The sequence below is a fragment of the Microcaecilia unicolor genome, chromosome 6, assembly GCF_901765095.1.
Source record: "Microcaecilia unicolor chromosome 6, aMicUni1.1, whole genome shotgun sequence".
NCBI lineage: Eukaryota > Metazoa > Chordata > Amphibia > Gymnophiona > Siphonopidae > Microcaecilia > Microcaecilia unicolor.
In genome coordinates, this window is record NC_044036.1 from 345,731,149 (window position 1) to 345,747,727 (window position 16,579).

Here is a 16,579-nt window from a genome sequence, read left to right on the forward strand (position 1 = left end):
GTCGATTGCCTCTGTTCTGCATTCCAAAAGCTTCAAAGTTATCTAAAGTAAGCCCAGCCGGCGACAATAGCATAGTACAATCCGTCAAATGTTCTAAATGATGTAAAATGGACTGCCAAAAAGATTTTATTCTTGGTCATATCCAAAAAGCATGAATGAAATTAGTATCTCAACTACATTGTAAATATATGGGGGGTGTCTACTCATTTGATTTATGGACTTGAGTTTGGGAGAAATTGGCTCTATGCAGTGCCCAGAATTGATATTCAGGCAACACTGGGATCCTTTTTATCAACTTCAAAAAAATAAAGCACAGCTGGGGTGATACCTAAATCAGTTCCTCAACAATCTCTTAATACCCCCAAATCTTTGAGTAGGATAATAAGTTGGAATACTTGGTGAAGCCAAGAGACTGACAAGTACTGTCCTGGCACTTTGTCAAAAAAGCCCACAATTCCAGACTGAGAGTCCCTAGATAATGTTGCAACTGCCGATACAGAAATACATCTCCTCAATGTGTTGACAAACGTTGCTGCATATCTGTAATGGCCATGAAAGCTCCATCATCCTGAAAGATATGATCTAATAGAGTTATACCTCTTGCTGTCCATACCCAGGGAAAATGAAGCATTTCCTCGTATGAGCAGTTGATCTGAGACCTGAGGATTCACGTCCCCAAAATTGCACCATATCTTGCCAGACTTACAATGGGTACTGCACCTGTAATAGAAAATTAATATGCCAAGGTGCCAAGTGTTATTTCTCAAACTGTGATGGCATGAAATCCTGTTGACCCAGTGTCAAAGATGGCAGAACAAACAGGCTTGATTGTATTTCCTCAGATCAGAGGCCCATTCCTCCCTGCTGCCAGGCCCCATGTATCATTTTCATACTGTACCTTAGGTTTCCTCCGCTGCCTCTCCCCCCCCCCAACCCCCCCCAAAAAACCCCAAAATTTTGATGACAATTTTTATAAATGTGAAAGATCCTTTTTCAGCAAACATATGGGCAAAAGTTGTAAAATATAGAGCCATCTATCCCCCATTCAATCCGTTCAGAACTCTGCTGCACGTCTTATCTTCCGTCAGGACCGATATGCCCATATCACCCCTCTCCTCGTCACTTCACTGGCTTCCGATCAGGTACCGCATACAGTTCAAGCTTCTCCTACTTGCACTCGATCTGCAGCCCCTCTTTACCTCTCTACCCTCATCTCCCCTTACATTCCTACCCGAAACCTCCGCTCACAGACCAAATCCCTCCTCTCAGTACCCTTCTCCACCACCGCCAACTCCAGGCTCCACCCTTTCTGCCTTGCCTCACCCTATGCTTGGAATAAACTTCCTGAGCCCATACGCCAAGCCCCCTCCCTGCCCATCTTCAAATCTTTACTCAAAGCCCACCTCTTCAATGTCGCCTTCGACACATAACCACCTCCTTCGGCACATAACCATTATACCTCCATTCAGGAAATCTAGACTGCCCTGACATTTCGTCCTTTAGATTGTAAGCTCCTTTGAGCAGGGACTGCCCTTCTTTGTTAAACTGTGCAGCACTGCGTAACCCTAGTAGCGCTCTAGAAATGTTAAGTAGTAGTAGTAGTATTTTGGAAATTTAGTTATGAAGAACAAAGTTACTCTGCCATTGAGAAAGGGGCAATTTTAGTCTAATTGGTGAGATTTCTATCCGTGAATCTGAGAAGCTTAGTCGCATTCAACTTATACAACTGAGACATGTTAGTAGTCCATTGTATACCTAAATAACAAGAGGAGGTATCTGCCTATTGTGATGGAAGGGGTCCAATCCACTCTTTACCCTAGCATTTGAGGCTACTGCCAACACCATCGACTTTATCTAATTCATCTTGAACCCAGAAAAGTTCTCAAATTCCTGGAAACTTTACATCGGTACATTGGGTGAAGCTTGAGGCTCCATTATGAACAAGTAGATCAACGGCAAATGAAAGAGATTTTTAACTTCCTGTCACTTGAAGAGTGGATCCAATGTTAAAAGAAACAAAAGAGGAGAGAGAGAGGACAACCCTGACAGATGCCCCTATGGATGGCAAATAGCTGAGATTGAATATCATTGAATACAGAGCACTCACAGCTTCTTTGAAGGGTTCCTTTATGCCATATTTATCTAGCACCACAAACATATAATCGCATCCTACTCGATTGAAAGCTGTATGAAAGCTAACCAGCAGAGAAGGTTCCCCTCAAAGTTCTGCTGCCTCCAGGGATGTCAAAATCAGGCTCATGTTCATGACTGTATTGCAACCTTTTATAAATACCACTCGAGGCTCTGCTATAAGCATTGGAAGAAACGTGCACCAAGGATCTTAGCAAGCAGCTTGGCTTCAAAATGTAACAATGGTTTGTAAAGCACTATAATCTGAGCCAATTTCAACGACACTGGCAATTCTTGAAAGGCTGTAATGTAGTTAAAGAGGGCCATGGATAATGGATTGTTTCAATCCGTCTTCCTGGAGAATTTTATGAAACTCAGCCCTGTGCCCATCGAGTCCAGGTTCTTTTGCAGAGCACTTTGTTGTATGGCCAGACGTAGCTCTTTGGAGATTAAAGGTGCATTTAAAAGTAAATTGTCCTCTCTGATGTTTGGAGAGACTGGCACTCCTTTCCCTGTGGTTTGGCATAAAGGTTTTTATATTCTGGATTGTTTTCCTATTTCTTATCATTTCACAGTTAGAAATGTTTCTGTTTTGAAAATTCTCTAACTTATCTCACAGGTTTTTCAAGCAGCTGCTGACCCAGTTGGCGAACTGTGTGCCAGTAGACTATAATTGTGCCTTATGGAAATGCATACTGGATAAAAGTGGCATTTCACCTGAAGTGTGAACACAAGCTTCGTTGCTTGGTAATTCCATGTACTGAGCATTCTGGGGCCGCACAGTGCTCTTAATGGGTGAATCACACAGAACTCTTGTTTCTCTGTCAATGGACATAACCCACATGTTCTGGACTGGTCTGGTAGGATTAAAAGAGAGAAAATTATCAGGTAAGACTAAAGGTTAGCTGCCAAGCATTTGTCCAGTCTTGTGGTTTTTCTAGATCACTTTTCATCCCAGGGGAAGGGAGTAAGGCACTCTGTTGCATTGTGTTATCTCCAAAAAGATAAATTTTCTATTTTGACCCTTCAGTGATATTGCTCACAAAGATTTTCAGCAAAATCAGCCAAGACCAACCCTCTACAGGCCTTTCTTGCATGTTGAATGACAGTCAACCAATTTGTAATCCAGTTAACCACCTTGGCCCCCCTCCCCCCCAGGGCTGCCCAGTTTATTTGTAAGGAACGGTGTTAAACACATCTTGAGCTCAGATTTTTGAAAAGTAAGTAACTAAATTCAAACCCAATTACAGGTAAGCAATTATCTTATGACGGCATAATGGAAATCTTCATCTTGATCAGTATTGTAAAGGAAGGATGAGCAAAAGGTACTACAAGCATTCCTTCTGCTCTCTGATATGTCCAGGAAGCTGGAAGAGTGTAGTACATGGTTATTTAAGGTCAGTGCATTATTTTGTGGTGCATCATATTTATTGGCTCCTTTTCTGCACAGGATAATCTACTTTTGGATATGTACTTGGCACCACATGTGAGGACACTGTATACACAAATCAGGAACAGAGCTCTGATCCAGGCAAGTGTTTCATAATAAAGGGGACTATATTTGTGCAGTTACAATAAAAAAGTGAGGGAAGTTGAGTAGGAAGGGCATACCAGCTGCTGGGAGTTTGTTGACGTGTATCTCAATTCTCAAGGTGTTTTGAGGGACCAAGGGTGTTCTCAACCGCCTAGGGAAGTGGGGGAAGACACTATCTTTCATGGAAGATTAGCACTGGCACGAGGAATGTATGTCCAGCCACCAAAGACTCTGGAAGAAGATGTGGCTAGCCACAAAAGGGTTTCGAGGGAGGAGAAAGGCCTGCCAAGTTGTTGTGGGACCTGGGGAGGAAGGGAGAAAGCATGCTTTACCACATTGGAATTCTGGGTAGGAAGCAGGATATCCCAGCTGTACCAGGGGCTGGAAATGGGGATGGGGGTAAGGAGGAGGACCTCTTCAAATTCATTGATTACCTTCTCATTTTCTGTTTGCAGTATTTTAGCCCCTATGTATCAGCAGATATGCGCAAAATGGCAACAGCCTTTAACACCACAGTGGCAGCACTTGAAGATGAGTTGACCCAACTGATTCTTGAGGGGTTAATCAATGGTAGAATTGACTCCCATAGTAAGGTAAGTTTTCTACTTCCTACTGTTTGTTTTTAGAACCAGTCCAGTGTACAATTAGAGAAACTGAGCAGATAATCTACTTTCTGAAAAGAAGGTGGTCTCTGTTATTGTCTTCTCTCCTTCCTAAAACGTTTGGGTATCAACATTCAGCCTGCAGCAGGTTTTAAGCTGCTGACAGCTGTGGGCTGAATTAAGAGTGGATGTTCAGTGCCAGGTCATGTCTGACCTGAAATTCTGGTCACCGCATCTCAAAAAAGATATGGTGGGATTAGAAAAGGTACAGAGAAAGGCGACGAAAATGATAAAGGGGATGGGATGACTTCCCTATGAGGAAAGGCTAAAGCGGCTAGGGCTCTTTAGCTTGGAGAAAAGACTGCTGAGGGGAGATATGATAGAGGTCTATAAAATAATGAGTGGAGTAGAACGGGTAGACGTGAATCCCTTGTTTACTCTTTCCAAAAATACTAGAACTAGGGGGCACGCAATAAAGCTGCAAAGTAGTAAATTTAAAACGAATTGGAGAAAATTATTTCTTCACTCAATGTGTAATTAAACGCTGGAATTCGTTGTCAGAGAATTTAGTAAAAGCAGTATAGCTTACATAAGTACATAAGTATCACCATACTGGGGCAGACCGAAGGTCCATCAAGCTCAGCATCCTATTTCCAACAGTGGCCAATTCAGGTCACAAGTACTTGACAAGATCCAAAAAAGTACAATACATTTTATGCTTCTTATCTTAGAAATAAGCAGTGGATTTTCCCCAAGTCCATTTTAATAATGGTCTATGGACTTTTCCTTTAGGAAGCCATCCAGACCTTTTTTAAACCCCGCAAAGGTAACTGCTTTTACTACATTCTCTGGCAACGAATTCCAGAGTTTAGTTACACGTTGAGTGAAGAAATATTTTCTCAGATTTATTTTAAATTTATTACTTTGTAGCTTCATTTCATGCCCCCTAGTCTTAATGGGGTTTAAAAAAGGTTTGGATAGCTTCCTAAAAGAAAAGTCCATAAGCCATTATTAAAATGGACTTGGGGAAAATCCACTGCTTATTTCTAGGATAAGCAGTATAAAATGTACCGTTTTGGGATCTTGCCAGGTACTTGTAACCTGGATTGGCCACTGTTGGAAACAGGATGGTGGATTTGATGGACCTTCGATCTGTCTTAGTATGGCAATACTTATGTTCTTATGATATGAAATAAAAGTGAGAGGGTGCAGAGAGAAAGTGAGTGAGGCAACTGGAGGAGTGCAGGGCTTGAGGGTATCAATGGTGCTCTGGGAGTAAGGATCAGGAGAAGAAGTGGTAAGAGGATGTGTAAGTGAAGAAGATAGGAGGACTAGAGTTTGACTGAGAGAAGGACCAGTGTTAGGAGCAGGGTGTAATGGATGTGGAGGAGTGGCCTAGTGGTTAGGGTGGTGGACTTTGGTCATGGGGAACTGAGGAACTGAGTTCGATTCCCGGCACAGGCAGCTCCTTGTGACTCTGGGCAAGTCACTTAACCCTCCATTGCCTGCCGCATTGAGCCTGCCATGAGTGGGAAAGTGCGGGGTACAAATGTAACAAAAATAAATAAATGTGCCATCCCTATCCTTTCTCTGTTCCCGAATTTATCTTATCTTTCCCTTCTTTCGAGTGTATTTATGTCTTGATATATCGCCTATGAGTATTCTGTCTATCTTGCAGAGAGGAATGGCCAGCAAAAATTAGGAGGTGATAGTGCCTCTATGTAAGTCTGATAAGACCTCATTTGGAGTACTGTATACATTTCAGGAGATAAGGTGGGAGGGGAGATATGATAGAGATATTTAAATATGTCCATGACTTAATTACATAGGAAGTGAGTCTGTTTCAGTTGAAAGGCAACTCTGGAGCCAAGGGACATAGGATGAAGGTGAAAATAACCTAAGGAAATGGTCCTTTATGGAAAGGGTGGTAGATATGTGGAAAAGCCTCCGGGTGGAGGTGGTGAAGATGAGGACGCTATCTGAATTCAAGACAGAATGGGACAAACAGAGGATGTGTAAGGGAGAGGAAAGGATTGTAGAGCTTAATTGGTGTGAATGAGCAGACTGAAGAGACCATTTGATCTTTGGCTGCAATTATTTCCCTGTTGCTATGTACAGGGGATCGCTGACGGAGAGGAAGGGATCAAGGGAATTAGTAGTTGGTATGGATGGGTAGACTGGATAGAATGTATGAATTTTACCTGCCATCATTTTCTCTGTTTCTTTGTACAGAGGATCTCTGAGGGAGAGGAAGGGATTGTAGAGATTAGTAGTTGGTATGGATGGACAGACTGGATAGGCCGTATGGTCTTTATCTGTGTCTGTTTCTATGTACAGAGGATGTCGGAGAGGAAGGGATTGTAGAGTAACATAGTAGATGATGGCAGATAAACACCTGTATGGTCCATCCAGTCTGCCCAACAAGATAAACTCATATGTTCTACTTTATATGTATACCTGACCTTGATTTATCCTTACCATTTTCGGGGCGTAGACCGTAGAAGTCTACCCAGCACTTGTCCCGCCTCCCAACCATCGGTGCTGCCACGTAATATCCGCTAAGCTTCTGAGGATCCATTCCTTCTGAACAGGATTCCTTTATGTTTATCCCATGCATTTTTGTATTCCGTTACAGTTTTCATCTCCACCACCTCCTGCAGGAGGGCATTCCAAATATCCATCACTCTCTCCGTGAAAAAATACTTCCTGACATTTTTCTTGAGTCTGACCCCCTTCAACCTCAATTCATGTCCTCTAGTTCTACCGCCTTCCCATCTCCAGAAAAGATTTGTTTGCGGATTAATACCTTTCAAATATTTGAACATCTGTATCATATCACCCCTTTTTCTTCTTTCCTCCAGGGTATACATGTTCAGGTCAGCAAGTCTCTCCTCATACGTTTTGTAACAGAAATCCCATACCATTTTTGTAGCTTTTCTTTGCACCGCTTCAATTCTTTTTACATCCTTAGCAAGATACGGCCTCCAAAACTGAACACAATACTCCAAGTGGGGCCTCACCAACGACTTGTAGAGGGGCATCAACACCTCCTTTCTTCTGCTGGTCACACTGTTTCGTCTCCTTCAGATCCTCAGATACTATCACCCCAAGATCCCTCTCCCCGTCTGTACATATCAGACTCTCACTGCCTCATACATGCGTCTCCTGTGGATTTCTACTCCCTAAGTGCATCACTTTGCATTTCTTCGCATTGAATTTTAATTGCCAAACCTTAGTCCATTCTTCTAGCTTCTGCAGATCCTTTTTCATGTTTTCCACTCCCTCCAAGGTGTCCACTCTGTTACAAATCTTGGTATCATCCGCAAAAAGGCAAACTTTACCTTCTAACACTTCGGCAATATCACTCACAAATATATTGATATAGAGATTAGTAGTTGGTGTGAATGGACAGACTGGATAGGTCGTATGGTCTTTACTTGTGACATTTTCTCTGTTTCTGATGGATGAGAAGGGATTGTAGAGATTTAGAAGATGGTGTGCATAAGATAAATATTTCACAGAGGGATGAAACTGAGCTGATAAATTGTGGGGGGAGGGGTAATCAGCTAGCGGTGGTTAGTGTGTTTTGTTTTGTTTTTTTTGAATGCTGACCACCTTTGCTGCTGTTATACCCAGATAGTCAATGTTGGGATTAAATCAGGGCATGGCCAAATAGATGACACGTGGATAGCTGCCAGTATTCAGCTGTTAACAAAGACAGGACTGCTGTCTAGCGGTCGCAGTGCTCTCTGCGCAGTTAACTTCTGCAGTTAAATGCCGACTCCTTCCCTTGACTGCCCACACAACAGCCAATTTCGGCTTTAGTGGATATCTGGGTCGGAGCTGCTGAATATTCTGTCAGGGCTTGGTCAGCTTGAGTTAACTGGATCAGAGCCTCCCTTAACTGGTTAACTCACTTTGGATGTGTGTGTTTATGAAGGGCTTGATTTTGTAACAGTTACCTATATGCAGCGTCTTGTGAGTCACTAGATCTTCTAAACAACCTCTAAGCAATGTACATAATCATAGGGTGACTATAAAAAGGCAACAAACATTGGATTTTTTCATCAAATACCAAACTGTGCCCAGACTATCCCCAGGAGCACCTGTGTGTGGGCATTGCTCTTTCTGGGCACCCATGTTTCCTTGTACCCCTCTTAGGTGATGCAGGTTTATAAATAAATAAATACCCATGCACAGTTTTGTTTGTGTAAAACCTGTTTTAAGGTGGGAAAAGCTTTATAAAGTTACCCCAAATATACACTCACAGATTGAAATATGACATACTAATATAGAGAAACATTTCAGAATGGCTAAACTATCAAAAGTCCTGAGTACTGCAAGATCTGGAATTATTTTTAAAAAGATCAGTGTTCAGTGTAGTGAACAAGAAGTCCTTCAAGTTAGCAAGGAAAGGGCAATGCAGGGTAGGTGGAGTCAGATCATGAATGTTGCTTTGGATCATGCTTGAGGGTTTTATTATCCATGCTGGCTCTGTTGTGGACATTGTGCGTGTGACTCATCTGGATTTTACCTTCTTTTGACAGGTTCTTTATGCTAGAGATGTGGATCAGCGCAGTACCACTTTTGAAAAATCTTTGCAAATGGGTAAAGAGTTCCAGCGACGTGCCAAGGCTATGATTTTACGAGCAGCTGTTTTGCGCAACCAGATACATGTAAAGGTGAGGAAATTCCTGAAACTTCAGATGTGTTTTTCATTTAGTCTATGGGTCACGTGTTATTGAAAAATGAACTTACAGAACTATTGTTAGTAATATGTAATTTATCTTTAAAATCAAGCATGGTGCCGGTAGATTAGACGGTGGCCAACGTAACGCCAGTTTTTAAAAAGGGTTCCAGAGGTCATCCAGGAAATAATAGACAAGTGAGCCTGAAGTCGGTGCCAGGCAAAATGGTAGAGACTATAATAAAGAACAATCTGTCCCTAAAATCGAGTGTAGTACCGGAAGACTGGAGGGTAGCCAATGTTACTCCGATTTTTAAGAAGGGTTCCAGAGGAGATCCGGGAAATTATAGACCGGTGAGTCTGACGTCGGTGCCGGGCAAGATGGTGGAGGCTATTATTAAGAATAAAATTGCAGAGCATATACAAAAACATGGACTGATGAGACAAAGTCAGCACGGATTTAGTGAAGGGAAGTCTTGCCTCACCAATCTAATGCATTTTTTTGAGGGGGTAAGCAAACATGTGGACAATGGGGAGCCGGTTGATATTGTATATCTGGATTTTCAGAAGGCGTTTGACAAAGTGCCGCACGAAAGACTCCTGAAGAAATTGCAGAGTCATGGAATCGGAGGTAGGGTATTATTATGGATTAAGAACTGGTTGAAAGATAGGAAGCAGAGAGTAGGATTGCGTGGCCAGTATTCTCAGTGGAGGAGGGTAGTTAGTGGGGTCCCGCAGGGGTCTGTGCTGGGTCCGTTGCTTTTTAATGTATTTATAAATGACCTAGAGATGGGAATAACTAGTGAGGTAATTAAATTCGCCGATGACACAAAATTATTCAGGGTCGTCAAGTCGCAGGAGGAATGTGAACGATTACAGGAGGACCTTGCGAGACTGGGAGAATGGGCGTGCAAGTGGCAGATGAAGTTCAATGTTGACAAGTGCAAAGTGATGCATGTGGGTAAGAGGAACCCGAATTATAGCTACGTCTTGCAAGGTTCCGCGTTAGGAGTTACGGATCAAGAAAGGGATCTGGGTGTCGTCGTCGATGATACGCTGAAACCTTCTGCTCAGTGTGCTGCTGCGGCTAGGAAAGCGAATAGAATGTTGGGTGTTATTAGGAAGGGTATGGAGTCCAGGTGTGCGGATGTTATAATGCCGTTGTATCGCTCCATGGTGCGACCGCACCTGGAGTATTGTGTTCAGTACTGGTCTCCGTATCTCAAAAAAGATATAGTAGAATTGGAAAAGGTACAGCGAAGGGCGACGAAAATGATAGTGGGGATGGGACGACTTTCCTATGAAGAGAGGCTGAGAAGGCTAGGGCTTTTTAGCTTGGAGAAGAGACGGCTGAGGGGAGATATGATAGAAGTGTATAAAATAATGAGTGGAATGGATCGGGTGGATGTGAAGCGACTGTTCACGCTATCCAAAAATACTAGGACTAGAGGGCATGAGTTGAAGCTACAGTGTGGTAAATTTAAAACGAATCGGAGAAAATTTTTCTTCACCCAACGTGTAATTAGACTCTGGAATTCGTTGCCGGAGAACGTGGTACGGGCGGTTAGCTTGACGGAGTTTAAAAAGGGGTTAGATAGATTCCTAAAGGACAAGTCCATAGACCGCTATTAAATGGACTTGGAAAAATTCCGCATTTTTAGGTATAACTTGTCTGGAATGTTTTTACGTTTGGGGAGCGTGCCAGGTGCCCTTGACCTGGATTGGCCACTGTCGGTGACAGGATGCTGGGCTAGATGGACCTTTGGTCTTTCCCAGTATGGCACTACTTATGTACTTATGTACTTATGTACTTATGTACAGAGCATATTCAAAAGCATGGATTAATGAGACAAAGCCAACATGGATTTAGTGAAGGGAAATCTTGCCTCACCAGTCTATTACATCTCTTTGAAGGGGTGAACAAACATATGGAAAAAGGTGAGCTGATTGATATTATGTATTTAGATTTTCAAAAGTCATTTCACAAAGTACCTCTTGAAAGACTCCAGAGGAGAGTCATGGGATAGGAGGTAGTGCCCAATGGTGGATTAAAAACTGGTTAAATGATAAAAACAGAGTAGGGATAAATGGTCAGTATTCTCAATGGAGAAGGGTAGTTAGTGGGGTTCGTCGGGGTTCTGTGCTGGGACTGCTGCTTTTTAACATATTTATAAATGTTCTAGAGATGGGAGTAACTAGTGAGGTAATTACATTTGCTGACGACACAAAGCTATTTAAAATTGTTAAATCGCCAGAGGATTGTGAAAAATTACAAGAGGACCTTACAAAACTGGGAATCCAAATGGCTGATGATGATTAATTTGAGCAACTGCAAAGTGATGCATGTGGGAAAGATGAGCCTGAACTATAGCTACGTAATGCAGGGTTCCACAGTAGGAGTCACCAACCAGGAAAAGGGTTTAGGTGTCATCGTTGATGATACGTTGAAACCTTCTGCTCATTATGCAGCGGCTAAGAAAGCAAATAGAATGTTAGGTATTATTAGGAAAGGAATGGAAAACAAAAATAAGGATGTTATAATGCCTTTGTATTGCTCCATGGTGCGACCGCACCCTGAATATTGTGTGCAATTCTGGTCACCGCATCTTAAAAAAGATATGGTAGGTACAGAGAAGGGCAACAAAAATGATGAATGGGATGAGATTACCTTTCCTACTGGCTGAGGTGCCTGGTCCAAACCTGGAAAGATCATAACTCTAAAAAGATGCACAGTGTGCTGAAGACAGATCCCAATTGCAACCCACCGAAATAGCCAGTGTGGGGACTAACAACTATATAGCTTCACTCAGTGTCCCAAACATCCAAATTTTTATATCAAATATCTTATGACTGCAAATCTTCATGAGATCTCCCTTTTCTAAATTTTTCATATTCCATAATAATCCAGTCTATCCATAATTGTAAAAGGTCAACCATATGCTTTTAGCACAACTTACCTTAGTGTGGCGGCAACTTTAACCGCAGGAGAACCTCCACCGATGTGGCCAGGTTTCGCAATATGCTTCTTCAAGGAAGAGGCTCTCTATAATATAAAAATTCATAGTATTACAAAAAAGAAAAGCAAACAGCATATCAAAATAGTAATAGGTCATGCAGCCAAGTTTTACCATATCATGATTCCAATGCTCCTGCATAAAGAAAAAATGGCCGCGACGTCTAAGCGCAAACCCTATAATTAAATAGGCTACAGACTGTGATTGGTTACGAAAAGATATACAAAAGAAACTAACCAATCAGGTATCAAAGCAAAGACCACCAGTCTATTTCAGAATTTAAACCTTCGGGATGGAGCGTATTGAGTTGAAAAATCCATCTTTGTTCTTTGAAGTTTAGTAATTGAGCAAAGAAAAATTTAGAAAAGGGAGATCTCATGAAGATTTGCACCACAATCATTTTCTTTGAAATGAAAAGAGAGAACAAAACTGTTCATATGAGTTGTGCTGCAGTTAGATCTGATGATCCCCAAATAAAATAATTATACTGTCTAATCTATTGCAGTCATATTTGGTATAAAAATTTGGATGTTTGGGACACTGAGAGTGAAGACAGATCCCAGGCATATGTTCAGCATTAATGTAGCTGTTTCCGATTTGGACACGGGGCACCTCAGCCAATAGGAAAGGAAGATGGGTGTGGTATGTCACAGGGCAGAGTGCAGTTGCTGTTTTCATGACAGGAGGTGGGAGGGTGCAGTTAGTGTAGGGCAGGATCGGGTGGTACTACCTGACAGGACTCTCTGATGTTGATGCTAATTTTTATCCCTACCTCTTTTTGTTTTCTTATCACAGTCTCCTCCAAGGGAAGGCAGCCAAGGTGAGCTCACACCAGCTGACAGCCAATTGTGAATGAGCACAAGTATGTAAGGAACTTCATGTACTGCAGAGGAGAAAAGTAGTGTATGTTTGTGTGTGTTGTACATACATTTGATTTTGAAAGCATGACAACCACAGCCTGTTGAGCCACACACAAACAACCCTTTGGTAAGGTGATGAAAGGTCAGGATTCAGCTAGTTTGTTGATGAGAATAATCTATTCGTAGACCCTTTTGTTGATTACATCTAGTAGTTATTTGATCACAGACCACAGTGATGTGCTCACTGGTGATATGGATACATTTGGGGTTTTCACAGACCACGGTGGAGTGCTCATTGGTAATATGGGTGCATCTGGGGTGCTTACAGACTGCAGTAGAATGCTCATTGATGATATGCAAAAATTGTGTCTTACCTGACAACTTTCTTTCCTTTACTCCAGTCAGACCAGTCCAGACAAATGGGTTGTGTCCATCTACCAGGAGATGGAGACAAAGAATGAAAATAGTTCTCAAGTGATTTGCCCCTTAAGGGTATTGTGTGGCATAGAATGTTCAGTATTTTGAATAGTTGAGCAATGGTGCTCAAGATCCCCGATGGCCAGTATTGAAACTTTGAGTCCAACTGTCTCAGTCAGGTCATAACCTTACCAGCCAGTGCAGCATATATATATATATATGCAAATATTTCACTGAGTCAGGAGACATGTGATACACGATCGGTTAGGAAAACTTTTAAAAGTGGAATTAGTGATATCTGAAAAATATAGTTTGTAACCAAAATTGGGCTTGTAAATGCCACTGTAAGAATAGAAAAAAAATGTGCGGCGTTCTAAGGGAGTAAACAATTTGCAAACAGCACTTGATTGAAACACAGCTGAGAAGCTGGTTCAGGAGACCAAGCCAAATAGTCATCCCCAACTCAACCGAGATGTATAAAACTGGCTCAGGAGCACAAAGCCTTCATTCTCGATCTCCATCCACTGGTAGATGGACACAACCCATTGGCTTGGACTGGTCTGATAGGATGCTAAGGAAGGGTACATTTGAGGTGCTCACAGGGTGCTCATTGGTGATATGGATACATTTGGGGTGCTCACATGCCAGGACTATGTCTGTAACAAGGTCTTTTTACTGTCATGGCTGGGCTAGAAGGCGGAATTATAATTGTTTTCTGCTTTACATTACATCACTGCTTAATGACATTTACTACTTATTTACAAAAGCTTGCCTGAACTCATTGCTGTCTTTCCCCCACATTAAAAGGGTGAGTGGTCTGTGAATATAACATCACTCGTTGCTATCATAAGAATAGTCATACTGGGTCAGACCAAGGGGTCCATCTATCCCAGTATCCTGCTTCCAGTGGTGGCCATCCAGGTCATAAGTACCTGACAGAATCCCAAAGAGTAGCAAGATTAATGCTACTAATCCTGGGGCAAGTAGTGGCTTCCCCATGTCCGTCTTAATAACAGCTTAAAAAGGTGGGTGGTCTGTGAACACATCACCACTCGTTGCTGTCCTTCCCTGGCTTTCAAAGGGTGAGTGGTGAGTTGCATTGAAAGCACTTTGTCACAGCATCTCAGTGGGTTGGGCCAGTAATTCTGAGTGTTTGGAATCTGCAGCTTCCCTTTATGTTGTAAGTTTTTAGGTTGTCTGCTGAATGCTGCTAAAATGTTGATTCTTCTGTTCTCTGTTTTATTCCCCCTCTTTCCTCCCCAGCTCCTGGTGAAAGCTAAAGATGAGAAGAGTTTCCTGTTTTCTTGGTTGCATTAATGCAGGGAAAAGAGTTGGCATCACATACAAGAACCATCTCCTGTGTCAAAGGAACTGTGCGTTATCTTACCACCTTAAAGGTCCTCTATCCCAAGCTAAGAGCTGGGGAGTTACTTTCCCAGCTTGATTTATGGATTAACTTCACTTGTTTACATGCTCAGTTACTGCACCAAGGAAGCAGAATACAAAGCTCAACAGTTTTTCCTTCCTGATTAAAACCTAAGATGATGATTTCTACTTATGTAGTGTGTTTTGTCCAAACTGAATCCCTAAGGCACTTAATAAGTTAGTTCTTCAGAAACAATTAGTTGCCCTTGGGGTGGGATTTGGAAATTGCTTTGAGAATCCATCTGAAAAACAAAAACAAACTTGAATAATAAATATTATAATTGGAAGAATACCGCTGTAAAGTCCCAATCGGAGCAGAGTGAAATGAGGCTCAGTGTTTCTTGTAATATTGGACAAATCCCTACGAATCCAAGGTAGTAAAGGTCCAGGCGTTTAACCCAGTCAGTTTTCTGAATGTGTTACGAAGGGAACACTGCCTCTCTTTGATTAGAATTAATTTTTATTTAGACCCAGACCCTTTTTTGAGTAGAGTCCAGCTGGGTTATGGGTTATACTAGCAGAATGCCTGAGCTCTGCACTCTGTCTCCCTACAGCTTGTCCTTTTTACCTCTTTTCACTTGGAGAGCCTTGCAGTCTTGTCCAGGAATAAAGTGTTCAATTTCCTCAGTCATCGGAAGAGGGTTAATATCTCTAACCACTGTGAGCTGGAAGTAAAGGGTCTTGTTTGCACTGTAAATGCGGAGTGTTCTGGAGAGGACCAGCCATTAAAGGAAAGGAACTTCAGCCTGCTCTGCCATTCTATGAAAATGTTATGCAAATTATAATTAATTACAACATTGTTAATCCTTTAGTTCATTAAAGAACACATCTAAAACCTCTTTACGATGTTTTAATTTTCCTTTTTTTAAAGAGAGTGATTTTTATTCCATTCTTCTGGTTGTACTTGGTCTTGAATTAAATTTGTATTAACTCTTTGCCTACTGTAGTTCCATCCTGTTGCTTACTGTTAATGGAACAGGAGTGCTCTGGATGTCCTGCCACTTCGCGCTGGTGCTGTGTCTTGTCTGTATAGAAGCTTCTACTAACTGTGTGATTCTGAATATCTACTATAATAAAACTCACCCTCAACATTCTGAGGACACTGACGTCAGTGAAGCCAAGCCCTGACTTCCTTCAAAAAGGTTCGAAGGTTCGTGGTGGTGAAGCCACCAAAATCGCTCCGGGCCCCGCCCTCGAGGGCGGAGCAATGGCAGAACAACGAAGGGGTTGGCAGGGAGGGAGGCGGAGGGAAATCGCTCCGGGCCCCGCCCTCGAGTCAAACGTCATGACGTTGGGGGCGGAGCTATGGCAGAACAACGAAGGGGTTGGCCAGGGAGGGGGGGTGTTCGCGACGAAAACCTTGCTAGTGCCCGTTTCATTTGCTCTGAAACGGGCCTCTTTTAATAGTAGTGTATGTTTTGCAGGATGCAATGTCTTTCACTATGAGTAATTTGCGGTTTATCAAGAACAGAGAACTGCGTTTTCTTTATTTGTTTCATAAGTACATAAGTACATAAGTAGTGCCATACTGGGAAAGACCAAAGGTCCATCTAGCCCAGCATCCTGTCACCGACAGTGGCCAATCCAGGTCAAGGGCACCTGGCACGCTCCCCAAACGTAAAAACATTCCAGACAAGTTATACCTAAAAATGCGGAATTTTTCCAAGTCCATTTAATAGCGGTCTATGGACTTGTCCTTTAGGAATCTATCTAACCCCTTTTTAAACTCCGTCAAGCTAACCGCCCGTACCACGTTCTCCGGCAACGAATTCCAGAGTCTAATTACACGTTGGGTGAAGAAAAATTTTCTCCGATTCGTTTTAAATTTACCACACTGTAGCTTCAACTCATGCCCTCTAGTCCTAGTATTTTTGGATAGCGTGAACAGTCGCTTCACATCCACCCGATCC

General features: G+C 42.3%; 1 protein-coding gene across 4 annotated transcripts in view; it reads left to right on the top strand.

Moving 5' to 3' along the window:
* The window catches only part of GPS1 (G protein pathway suppressor 1), a 65,111-nt gene extending 49,601 nt beyond the window's left edge, over nucleotides 1-15,510 (top strand). For 3 of the 4 annotated variants that reach the window (XM_030205190.1, XM_030205187.1, XM_030205188.1), the window contains 4 exons: nucleotides 3,581-3,661; nucleotides 4,120-4,257; nucleotides 8,814-8,948; nucleotides 12,763-12,819. In XM_030205190.1, the coding sequence (XP_030061050.1) occupies nucleotides 3,581-3,661; nucleotides 4,120-4,257; nucleotides 8,814-8,948; nucleotides 12,763-12,819 (411 nt within the window). Of the gene's footprint in view, nucleotides 1-3,580; nucleotides 3,662-4,119; nucleotides 4,258-8,813; nucleotides 8,949-12,762; nucleotides 12,820-14,507 lie in introns of those variants that run through there. The other variant, XM_030205189.1, reaches the window with a different exon arrangement.
* The last annotated feature ends 1,069 nt before the right edge of the window (nucleotides 15,511-16,579 follow it).